Source organism: Mustela erminea, chromosome 8 (assembly GCF_009829155.1).
Source record: "Mustela erminea isolate mMusErm1 chromosome 8, mMusErm1.Pri, whole genome shotgun sequence".
In the NCBI taxonomy this organism is placed as follows: Eukaryota; Metazoa; Chordata; class Mammalia; order Carnivora; family Mustelidae; genus Mustela; species Mustela erminea.
Window position 1 is genome coordinate 46,450,182 of NC_045621.1, and position 12,244 is coordinate 46,462,425.

The following is a 12,244-nucleotide window of genomic DNA, read 5'->3' on the forward strand; positions in this document are numbered from 1 at the left end:
CTTCTCGAATGTCTTGGCCTCTGGGACAAGCCTTTATCTTTCAGTCTATTTGCCCAAATAGCAAAAATGGTTGGTGTCCCCCCTTCTGTCACTGATTTAGTGTTTTTTTCAGCTAAAAATGCTGAGAGGTCCCGAACATTGTTGCACTACCTCTGAACTCTGGACTTGAAGACCTGGGAGGGAAGGGTCTGATGAAACCAGAGCCGTATGTGTTGGGAGCCAGTGGCACAGAACTGGAGTACACCCAGCAGGAGGACGGGGCTGGCGAGACCCACCTGAGTCTGCAGTCTAGCGACAATGTCCTTCCGGGCTTTCATGACGGCGTCCAGCTTCCCTGACACCATGATGGAGAGGCCCTGGTCTTTGGCAAGAGACAGCTCCAGATGGGCACCAGTCCTCTGCATGATCTCCAAGCAGATTTTTGCTTGTTCACCTTCTCCAAACTGGTTCATGTCCTTGTATTTTCTCTCCTCCAGGGGTACATGGAACACCTACTCAGCAAAGGTCAAAAAGGGAAGGTGAAGACATCAAGAGATGGGAGGGCGTGTAAGGGTTTAGGCACTGAATATGCAGAGTAAGAAGCACGAGTTCACTCATCTCTATGTATCCCTGCTCCTAGGCTAGAGAGACTGGAGTGGAGAGGCAGTCAGAAAGCACCAAAGGGCAGGAGGCAGGCGTTCCAGCAAAGAGAACGACTCCCTGAGACAGACAGCAAAGAAGCATCAGGTGGCAGCCGAGTGCAGTGGAGGGAAGAGACAAGGAAGGGAGAGAGGCTGGAAGACAGGGGGACACAGAGAACCACCACACTCAGAGGTCAGCAAGAGCAAAAGGGTGAGGGCAACGAATAGGGGCAGGCGGGGAGCAGTATGAGCACAGTGGGGTGCAGTCCAAGCAGGAAGAAAGGAAAGGGCCAGGTCCCTATGCCTCTTCTACAGCAAGAGGAGAAGGCAACGAAGCAGGGTTCAGGCAGGAGGATACAAGCTGACCGATGATCCAGCTTCGCTCCAGCTGTTCTGTGGAGGAGGGAGTGAGCAGAGGCAAGGGTGGAAGCAGGAGGAACCAAAATGACTCCTGTTCTTGGGTCTGAACCCCTATGTAGAACATGGTGCAGTTAACATGATCAGGAAGACCGAGGACACACCAGTCCCATCTTAGACAGCCACCAGAATGGAAAGATCCAGGATACAATTGGTTAAGAGTCTCAGGTTCAGTGAAGGGGACTTCTCAGCAAGTGGGTGGTAGGTGATCGGCAACCACGACCCAACACGAGTACACACAGAGAGAAGTACTTTGCCTGCCAATATCCCATGCTAAGGTAACAGAGAGATGGGGTAACGAGATCAAAGAAAACCAAGAAAATGGGGTCACGTACGCCAAAAGGAAAAGACTTGCTTTGACATGGTGGGAGAGAAAGCAGAGAAGACGGACAAGTTCTTGTTGGGGCTGGTGACGTGGAAAGCCCCTTCCAGCAACTGGGAGCAGAGACGGTTGCAGTGGACCTAAGAAACAACGGACCTGTTCCTCGAGTGCCGGGACCAGACGGTAAGCATGAGCATGGACGGCTCACAAGCAGTGGGGTCGGATCTACTCCGAAAGCCTCTCCCCTTACATGCCCCAAAGCCCGCTCATTCGTGTGTGTTCAGAACCCATTCCATCAGAGGCTTCCACTTCCTGCTTGGAGGAGCAGGTAAAGAAAAGAAAGGAGTTTCTACCTGAGTGATGACAGAAGCTTTGATGGGCCGGATCTTGTTACTCCAGGCGCCAGCAGGCTCCTGGGCATTTTCCAAGCAAGCTGATTTCTCCGGGAGTGGAGGAAAGGCATCTTTGTAGGTTGGGGGGTCGCTCTCCTCTTCTGAATTTAAAGTAGCAACTGGACCGGCCAACATGGATTAAAAAGAAATACAGTGCTTTCAACATTAGACAAAAAAACACTTGGAGAGTTTTAATGTCAAAATAGAAGAGAAACAACATTAATTTCTTGAGTGACACCCTGTACCCCAATCCCTTCATTCAGCGATGGGAAGCATCCCAGGAGGTCCCTAGGCCCAGCGTGCCCTCAGGTTCAGCATTTGGCCTGGAGAAGTAGCCTTCCTTATGAGCGGTCAGTTCAGACACTGGGGGCTCCACTCCTCTCTGAACGGGGTGAGCCCCTTGAAAACAGACCTTACCACAAAGAATTTCAGCCCCAGACCCTGCTGATCCTGTACTTAAAAAAATCACAACTATGACAATGCCTGGCACATAACCAGACCTTCAGTTCGCAGAACAAGATAACGCTGCTGCTCAGCACTGCCTGTGGGGACTGCCTCTGAGGCAGACTCCAGCCGACTGCCCACCAGAGTACACGGTGCTAAAAATCACCCTTGTGGGAGCTGCCATCTCTGACCCCCGCCCCCTGCAAAGAGCAACAAAAGCAGTAAGTGCTTCCATTCCCCCCAGTGCCCTGATCATTCACGGTTTTGTGTCCCATTAACCACAGCTCTGTGAAAACAGGAGAGGGACTGTTTTGGATCACCCCAAATGCCCCAGCAATGGCAGGGCTCAATAAAACCCACTGTGAATGGATGTGCCACAGAGCAGGGAGATGACCTTTGGAATCAGACAGGCCTGCGTCCATCTCGGGGTTCACCACTTCTAGCTGCGCAGCTCTGCTATCCCAGGACACCAGTAAAGGCCTGGCGCTGACAAGCAGCTGGAGCCCGTCAGAGCCTTGCTTCCCTCATCTAGAAATGCAGACTCTACAGGGCTGGTGCATCAGGTAAAGAGAGTACGTCTGGCAGGCACTCTGCACGATGTGGGCCTCCACTGCCCTAGAAATGAGCACTTGTAACACAGCCAGTGGGATGCACGAAGTGAGTTTTTTATTTTAATTACACTTAACAACTGACTGTTGATTCAGTTAATCTACTCTCTCACCTGAAAATTTTAAATAATTCTACACACAGCTGAAAGATTATAGATGAACCTTTAGCATTCAAATCAAGCTATCCTGTTTTTGTAAATATATACCAGATTTTGAAGGATTTTAGTTCAGCACACTTGGGACAGCAATTTTGAAAAACAATCTCATTTTAATGACCGAGGATCAAAATCACTGGCTTTCCCGAAAGGAAGTGGTCCACACTTCAAAACTTCCTGCACCCAGAAGTATCTGTCAGTCTGCCCAATTCCACCCTGCACAGAAGGGCCACGCAGGCAGTACCAGAGGGAGCAGGGAAGAGGTGAGAGGCCAGGCTCCACCCCGCAGCTCCTCCAGTCCCAAAAGGCACTTCTCAAAGGCCCTAAAGGTCTGACAAAGATTTGGAAGCAGCGGTGTCTCCAAATGGGAAGATGAGGACAAAAGGGCGTTCACCTTTCATCTGTTGCGGAACCAGCCCACTTCGGTGTTCAGCAAAGCTCTCTTGGGTCAAAACTGCAACGGAGCTCATGGTTGATCTCGCGCCTACGCACAATCCGGGTGAGCCACTGAAGCGGGAGGGAGGGTTGCAGAGACGAGAGTGTCAAGGCACAGCCAAACTGTGACGCACAGAGTTTTAGCCAAAGGCTTCATCCTGTTTCACCAGCAAACCACACCATTTTCTTCACTTACAACCTCTGATACAAGAGGATACCCAAACTTTCAGTAAATGAGGAAAGGAAAAATGCAAATGAAGGATGGTCCTTGGACAACTCTCTCCTCAAAGGTTATCCTCTATGTGAGGAGCCAGAGGCCCCAGCTGACAGCTCTAGTCCCATGATCTCTGGGGCTATAGAGACAGCCTGCAGATCAACCTCTGGAAGTTTTTCCTAACAGCCATCTCAGTTATTTTGTTCATCCACGTGCCTCCTGATGCTTATAAAATACACCACAGGACAGTGGCTACAAGAAGCAATCAGCCCACCTCTGCAAGGATAGCGGGCCCGGTCAGCAAGGCCCAGAGCACCGCACACTCTAGCAATGTCCACAGGCCCCAAGGCACAAAGAGCAGTCTCTCATCACCCACTGGTGACACTATAACAGCAAGGAGTGGGCGGTGAAGTGCCTGACAGGGGCTGGCTGGTTCTTGTCTGGATGTCCTAGCTCTCACGGGTCAGAGTGGACTCAGAGCAGGTGGGACCTGGCCCAAGGGCACACAGTTCCTCAGTTCATGGAAGGCACCAAGCAGTCTCTGCCTCCAGACCCCACGCCTGAGGGCCGGGGTATGCAGTAGGACTCGGGCTCATCCAGGCAGGTGTGTTCACTTCCTCCCTTCAACTCTAGGTGAGCTCCAAGCTACTGTGATGAGGAGAAACCCACTCTTTCATGTCATTATGCTCCAAGTGTCTTTCTCCACCACCATGGCAAAGCATAAGAGAGGTAAGTGATGTAATAAGAGAGAGCTTTTGCCTAATTTTCACAGCTCCGTGAGACCTTGTTCCAAGTTCAAGAAAATTAAGCCCTGCATTCCTCAAGAGATGCACGACCCAAATTCAGATAATCCTGATCAAATGTAATTCACATTTACATTTGAGGTTTAAAATTAGGTGGAAGCCAGATGATGCACCTGAAGGGTACACGTGGACATGGCTCCTGTCGTTACAGCAAGTCTCTCAGGAGCCACTAGAAACGTAATGAAAGAAGGTACACATGCAGCCCAGGGACAAGAAACCTTCAGAAAGGACAGTAACACTTACCAGCAAAACGGTCAGTAGCCAGAGAGTCCGTCCTGAGGCCGCCTATGTCAGCCTGCCAGTTTTTGCTGTGTGGGACAGGAAGGGAGGGCCAACAAGAAGAAAACCAGAGGGAAGTTACTTATCTGCATTCTATAACCCAGATCCTTTTACCTCCCAACCAAAAGAAAGCAAAACGTTATTTATACTTTGCTTACTAATACTAATATTTAGACAAGTTTCTTGGGGGAAAAAAGGATGCTCTGCCCCCAGGCTACTAGCTTCAAACAAAACCTATCAGAATAAAATCTAAACCATCCAAAACTTTGAGAGGGCAACTTTTCCCCATGGACCTGAGGGAGTGATTCCTTAATGTCAAAACTTTTAAATTTGACCATTTTGAAGTAAAATCCTTACACAATTGATGGTTCTCCTGCATGGTTGCGTAATTTCTCCTGTATTCCCCTTAATCTCTGACTGCTGTGCCACAAAGACAAAGACTCGGTGAACCTGTGCTCCCATGCAGTACAGAATGTGGACCTTGGGGTCCCGAGCTCTTTAGGGTGACTGAGAGCTACTGCCTTTATGAGCTCGCTATGGGTTTGTAGTTACTTTGTTCTCCCTGTTCTCCTGTAAAAGTCCTTCGGTCCCTTCTAATCCACTGGGGATTTAGAAACCAGCCATAAAATAGCAGGGTTGGAAGGAGCCTTCAAAGGCTGTCTGGGGAGGACCAAGAACTACTCTGTGAAGCAAGAGGGTGTGGGCCATCTTGCCTTGGGGACTTCGGGAGAGGGAGGTTTCCCAGTAGGTTACCTGCCGCTTTACACAAACCCCACACACACTCAGTAAAGTGCAAGGAGGTGGATTTTACGATGGGGGTAAGGTAGGTGTCCAAAATGGGAGAATCCACAACAGTAATAAGAACACCGACTACCTAAATGGAGAATAACATTGCCAAATTCTTGCCAATACGGCGACACGTAAATCAGAAGCTAGAAGACAGGTCGCGGCAATCAGGGGTGTATCAGCAGACTCTGGATTTAAGAGGGTCTCATTATCCAGCAGCGTTTCAGGACTTAAAACAAAAAAAACAAAAAACAAACAAAAACCCGAACAAACAAACAAAAAACCCCACAAATCTCTGAATGCAGGGTTTGAGTCACACAGGCAAAGTATAAACCAGAGAGGTTCTGGCCTCTTTGGGGCCCGAGTCCCACCAGACACCCCTCTGTACCAAGATGGATAGAGAAAAATGAAGATATATTGACCAGGACAACTCTGAGAATCTCCCTCCAACAATGCTAGCCCACAAGTTCTAAAGATTAGGACTTTGCTGTGAAATCAAAGTGTCAGAGTAGCACATCCATAGATGGATTTCGATAAGGTATAGAGCACTTGGAATCCCTGGGGTTCCAAGTGTCTAGCCTGTGCACATTTAGCTAGGCTAGGCACAAGATGGAGGTGTTCTAGGTCAAAGTGCCAGCAGCAAACCCAGGACCCATGTGTCCACCCTGCCCTCCTTGCTCAGAACTCGTACTTGGGCTGTACCTGCCCTTTTACCTGCTGACCTTGCATCTCAACAGCCTCCCACTCCAGGTCACGCTATGTCACTTCCTAAAACCTACAGCCATCTACTCCCTAATGAGAGACAGACGGACAGACAGCTTCTCCACATGACCATGTTCATACCCTCTCCTCTGGGTTTCCACTGACCAGCCTCCCTCCTGCCCTTCTGGACAAGGGCAAATCTTCAGTGCCCAGTGATAACCACGGGTAAGCCTATAAAATACAGTAACTCTCCATCCCACCCCCCCTCCTCCCAGGAGCAATTTCCACCCTGCATCTAGTGTCACCTAAGATAAGACCAATTCCTAAAAGTCTCTTCTGAGATAGCTCACACACCTTTCAGCAGTCAATTCCAGCCAACTCTTCTACGAAACTCCTTAGTCCAAGAGGCTCAAGAAAGGGTCACCAACCCTACTAAACCTACTAATGTGTCAGAGGGAGAGCCTATCCCAGAGCCTCTAATGACCCCAAGTGTGCACAGGCCCTTGAGCAGCAGAAAAGAGTGGATCTCCAGAAAGTCCAGACTTGTCTGACAAGATACGCAAGGTCTCTAGTCCCCAGATTTCCAGTGGCAGTTTATCACAGGTGGAAATGAATGGATCGCAACAAGTAGCAGAGTTAACATCAGAGCTCTTATATCAAATAGTTTCTCATTTTCTTATAAACTTCTCAAAACCCCATGTTTTTAGAATCTACTTTAAACACATATGTAAATGCAGACCTCCCTCTACCTGAGGCTCTGGGCTGAGACTGTATAAAAGGCCAATGGCAGCCCTCCTAACATGCTCTCAGCATGACTGCCTGCCTGCCTCTACTTCCACAAAGCAGCACCTAAGAAACTGTCCCCCACAGCCTTATGCCCACCCAAACCTGCTCCCTACCAGCCCTCGTTCTGCCTTCACAGACAACACCCAGCAAGATGACTCCCACTCCATCGAGTCCTTGGACGACCTCACCAGTGATCACTACTATCTTAAGTTCTCAGGGGACCTTACACAAGCTCCATTATCAAAGAATAGAGGCCAAACATGCTATCACAGTTCCTCACTTAATCTAATAAACTGCTCAAATCGAGCTGGAAAGGGACCTCAGGCACCACTTGACAGCAATCTTTGACTACCACCAGAGAGGACCTGTGCGGCTTTCCAAGGGAGCCCTGCTTCACCTCTGCACAGCTGTCAGAATAGTCTGCCTCATGTAGTGCCAAGATCTACAACTTCTTGCTCCACTCTTGCCACAGAGAACAAGTCCACTCTTCTCTACAAGAGTGCTTCAGACATGTGAAGCCCTTTCTCCTCCAGTTCTTCCCAAGACTGCTCCAATCCCTTCCTCATTTTGGTTGCTCTCAAGTACTCTCCCTGCAGGAAGCACTGAGATCCACTCACTCAAAGCAAATCTCAAACTACTCTCAATGTGGACTTTAAGTCTTATTTCTCAGAGTGTAAATGTTAGGAGGGGTGCGCGGGGGAACACCTCTCAAAATATAACTAAGCAGCAAACAGAACTAGACCCAAAGAAAGGCAGGCAGACAGAAGCACAGACTCTTCTCTTCCATCAGGGAGAACTGTCAGGCACTCCTATCATGTGGGAGAAACTCAAAGTCCCAATGACATCTGCAGACTACATCTGAAGCCTGATCCTAACACACAGACAACAGGAAAAGTCTTTAAAAGAAGAATTTTCTTTCTCTATTATAAACACTTGTTGATTCCCTGGTGCCATTCTGCCAATTATATTTTCAAAAGGAAAAGTCTTTGCAAAGAAGTAAAAGCAGGGAAAGAACTTTAGTTCAGCCACCTAATGACAATCTCCTCGCTTCACAAAACTAGACAGGACTGAACATGGATGACATCAAGAACCTCTGGTGGAAACCCAGAACTCCCGTCCTCTTCTTCCAAAATTAAATTTACTTTTATCCCCACACTAAACCTGCAAAGGAATTTCCCCCCCAAAAGTACTTCTCAAGACCCACAAACCAAGCTTGAGAACAAACCCAAATTCCCCGCGGGCTAGAAGTTCCCAAAGCTCCAAGGCGAGAGCGCGAGGCCCCACGAGGGCCAGGTGAGCGGCTCCGGCGAGTTCCGAAGTCGGCACCCGTCCCGCAGGAGGAACTTTCGCAGATGCCACCTCAGCAGGCCCTCCCACAGGCCACGCGAGCCCGCGGGCGGGGACAGGCTTAAAGGGGCAGTAACGCACTCGGCCTCCCCGCCTCTCATCCAAATTCGGTATTTTTCCGTAATGTATTTTTCGTGCGCGGACCCTGGGGTGGGTCCAAGTTGTGCGGCAGCCCTCCAGGGGAGCAGGCCCACCGACCACGTAGACTGGCAGCAGGTGGAGGTGCGGCTGGGCCTGCACCGGCCCTGCCACTGTCCCAGGCCCGGCCCTGCCCTTCGGCACCCGCACTGCACCCCCGGCACCCCCCCTCCCATCCCGGGCCGGAGGGGGGTGCGGGGGGGGTGGGTGGAGGGAGCAGCTCCGCGGCCGGACGCCCACGTCACCGGCCCGGGCCCCAGGTCTGCCGCCCCTCCCCCGCACCGGACTAGGGGGCTGGCGGGGGGCGGGGGTGCGGAGGAAGCGGGACCCTGAGGGGTTGCCTCCGCGGGAGGCGCGGGTGTGTGCGTGCGGTGGGGGCGCGCGGGCCGGCGCCAGCGACTCGGGAAAGTTTCTCACTCTTCCCAAGCCGGCGCCGCGGCCCATGCGCAGTGCTGACACGTAGCCGCCCCCCGGGTCCGGCCGGGCGGCGGAAAGGGAGGGAGCGCTTGGGAAGGGGGGACGCCCGGTTGGCGGCAGCGGGGGAGAGTTGTGGGGAAGGCGACCGCGGCCCCTCCCCCGCCCGGCGCTCCACGTCGGCAGCCCGCGCCCCTCCCGCCCCGCGCCCCAACTTCCCCGCGCGCCCCCTCCGCGCTAGCGCCCGCCCCCGCCCCCCTGCGGCCAGCGCTCACTGCTCGGGGTCGGCCCGTCCGTACCGCCGTCCCGCCGCCCGCCGCGGAGAAGCCGGGCCGCGCTCCGAGACCGGCGACCGGGCCCCCGCGGCTATATAGGGCGGCGGCTCCAATCCCGCCGAGACACGTCAGGCGGCGGCCGCCCCGCCTCGCCCCGCCTCGCCCCGCCTCGCCCCGCCCCCGCCGCCGCCGCCGCGCCCACGCCCCGCCCCCGCCGCCCCCCGTGGGGTCCCCACGCGCGGCCCCCGTCCCGCCGGGCCGGGGCGAGCGGTCAGGGTCTGGACCCAACTCCGGAAGGGCTCCGTGGCTTCCAGAGTGGGTGGTGGGGTCGGAGACTTGAGAAATGCACCCCCCAACCCCCACCACCTCCGGAGCGCGGCGCGGAGACCCGCACCGGCCGGCCCAGTCACTGGCAATACCGCCTGCCTCCCCACCCGAAAAAGAAACGAGACCGCGAAGGACAACACAAAGGAAATTAACTGCCGCCTCCTCCTGGTGCACGGATGGACGCTGAAGCGGCTCCAACCGAACCCAAGTCCGTGCCCCAGAAGTTCGGAGCAGCTTCCTTCCGGGTGCTCCCGGGGGGGTTCAGCTCCTGGTGTAGCTCATCACCTCCACAAGTAGCCCCACTCGCTGACCACCCTCCTTATGTCCATAGTGCATGCTGTCCGCACTGAGGTAAGAACAGGTATGCCTACTACGTGCCCAGCCCAAGAGCCAGCAGGAGAATCACCTCCCCTCCAGGGGCTTCCACCCTAGACGAGGAGATGGCTGATCAGGTCTGTGACCCTTGCATAATAAATAACTGCACTGTTTGTTTTTTTTTAAATCAAGGGCGGGCCCAGCACAGTAACCTGTAGACATCAGCTTGTACCTCTGATGGAAGTGTCCTGAGCAGAGTCCTACATACATTACGTGTGTGCCCCACAGGGCAAGAGCACGGGATTGTGGGCAGAAGAGGCCGGCTTCAGCAGGAAGCCCACAGCCGGGTCAGCACAGCTGGCAGCTCTCATACAGGTGTTGCTGAGGTGGGGAGGATGACCGGAATTTGGAGTGGGAGAAAGAGCGACCAGATGTGCTTTTTTCAGTGGAACACAAAGTGTTGGGGGGAGGGGGTTGGGCCACTGTAGTTGTTCAGTGTGAAGGTGACACTAGCTTTCAGTTGTGGTTGGCAATGGTACATGAACTAGGTGGCCAGATTTGGAAGGTAGCACCAAGAAGTTCCTCACTAACTGAAGGCAGAGCCTGATAGGAGTTAAGAATGGCGGGGAGGGGCACCTGGGTGGCTCAGTCAGTCGGGAGCCTAGGGGCTCAGTCATTAAGCCTCTGGCTTCCACGCAGGTCATGATCCCAGGGTCCTAGGAGTCCCGCATCAGGCGCCCTGCTAAGTGGGAAGCTTGCTTCTCCCTCTCCCACTACCCCTGCTTGTGTTCCTTCTCTTGCTCTGTCAAATAAATAAAATCTTTAAAAAAAGAAAAGAAAAGAAAAAGAAAGAAAACGAATGTCAGGGAGGTTCTTGGCTGCCTGCACTGAGATTGGGAGACTAAAGGAAGACCAGACTGGAAAGGGAGGAGTGTGATGCAAAAAGCTGCCTTGGGGATGTGATGTGAGATGCCCACTGGATGGCCAAGTGCAGAGGTCAAGTCGGAAACTGCATGTGCAAGCTTAAGGTCAGGGGAGAAGCCCAGCCCAACCAGCAGGAGCCCCTCATGACATCACTGCAGAAGAGAAACTATGTGAGGCAGTCAAAAATCCACCCTGTAGAGCCAAGGACATCATCGTCAAAGCACTGCCCCAAGTCCCTAGGGTGGGACCTGGACAGATGGCATATCCTTACACTTGGAAGAACCTCCTGAAGCACCAAGCTCTTCAGCATCCCTTACTATGGTTATTAGTGTTTGCAGGTAGTCCTTCCATGGAGACTAACCAACCAGCAACTCACACATGTGTTGTTTTTTTGTTTTGTTTTTAAAGTCAGTACTGTGTGTATATGTGTGTGGCGGGGGTTGGGGGGGCGGGGAGGGTTGAGAGAGAGGAAGAGGGGAGGGATTCCCAAACAGTTGGCAGGTCAACTGTCAAGAAACTTCCAGTGAAGCTTGGCAATCACCACAGTCAGAAGGCTCACATGGTAGCTGCTGCACAGAAGCCCTTAAGAGATGTAAAAAGACACTGTAAAATCAGATGTTGAATTTGTGGTACAGACCATCCCAGGATGCTTCTTTGCTGATCATTATGACCAGCTTTTCTTCCCAGCAAGCTTCAGTGCATTAAATAGTTTGTAGAGGCAGATTTTGAGAGCGCTGGGTCCAGCAACAGTCACACCAGATAATGTGTGAGGAAACCCCCTATGGGTACCTCAAAAAGGGAACATCAGTCTGTGACATTTGGGTTTTTAGCTCTCAAGGGGGATATACATGGGAGAAGAGGTGGGCTTGCTCAAGTTAAAATTTAGAACAGCATCCCCAGCCCCACAGAACCATGGCCCTCAAAAGAACTCTCAACAGAAGGTAGGCCATTTGGGGGGGAAAAAAAGAAGAAAACAAACCCACCAGCATAGAGACTTTCTAATCTGCTTTACCAGGTGGTGAGAGCTCCTCTTGTGTATCAGCAACCATGGACTAATACTCAATAAAGATTTAGGGCTCAAGTCCTTACAACTCCCATTTTTCTAGGACCCCACCAGCCCAAATCTAGGAATTAGCAACACAGAAAGCAATCCCACACAGCAGAAAATAAACCTCATACCAGGCTACAAGTCATATCCACACATCTATCCACAATGCAGAGAGGCTGTAAGTCCAAAATTCAGAAACGACAACGACTGAAGTTGGATTAGACTCAAGAACTTCAGACGACAGAACTATCAGATTGAGACTGTAAAAAAAATCCTAGTGATTAGAGATGTAAAACAGAAAGGTGGCCTTTAAAAACTGTCAAGAGATAGAATAAATGCAAAGGGTTAAGAGCTACTGATACGAGCGGAGCCTGGGTGGCTCAGTCAGTTAGTTATGCATCTGGCTTTTGGTTTTGGCTCAGGTCATGATCTCAGCTTTTGCTTGAGATTCTCTCTCCTCTCCCTCTGTTCCCCATACTACCTCGCATATGCT

The 12,244-nt window shown here is 52.0% G+C and overlaps 2 protein-coding genes across 5 annotated transcripts in view; both read right to left on the reverse strand.

Moving 5' to 3' along the window:
- Window positions 1-12,244, reverse strand: part of HDLBP (high density lipoprotein binding protein) — a 72,772-nt gene that overhangs the window by 31,071 nt on the left and 29,457 nt on the right. Inside the window, exons 1-5 of one of the 4 annotated variants that reach the window (XM_032355464.1) lie at window positions 9,162-9,263; window positions 4,654-4,718; window positions 3,353-3,465; window positions 1,713-1,870; window positions 276-491 (exon numbers count right to left, since the gene is read on the reverse strand). In XM_032355464.1, the coding sequence (XP_032211355.1) occupies window positions 276-491; window positions 1,713-1,870; window positions 3,353-3,428 (450 nt within the window). In that variant the 5' untranslated portion in view covers window positions 3,429-3,465; window positions 4,654-4,718; window positions 9,162-9,263. Of the gene's footprint in view, window positions 1-275; window positions 492-1,712; window positions 1,871-3,352; window positions 3,466-4,653; window positions 4,719-8,188; window positions 8,298-9,137; window positions 9,264-12,244 lie in introns of those variants that run through there. The other 3 variants (XM_032355462.1, XM_032355465.1, XM_032355463.1) reach the window with 3 other exon arrangements.
- On the reverse strand, window positions 5,564-9,082 carry LOC116597562 (proline-rich transmembrane protein 1-like). The gene is made up of 2 exons (XM_032355473.1): window positions 8,392-9,082; window positions 5,564-5,663 (listed from the first exon to the last, which is right to left on the reverse strand). Exons 1-2 carry the CDS (start codon window positions 8,890-8,892, stop codon window positions 5,643-5,645), a joined length of 522 nt encoding a protein of 173 aa, XP_032211364.1. The 5' UTR covers window positions 8,893-9,082; the 3' UTR covers window positions 5,564-5,642.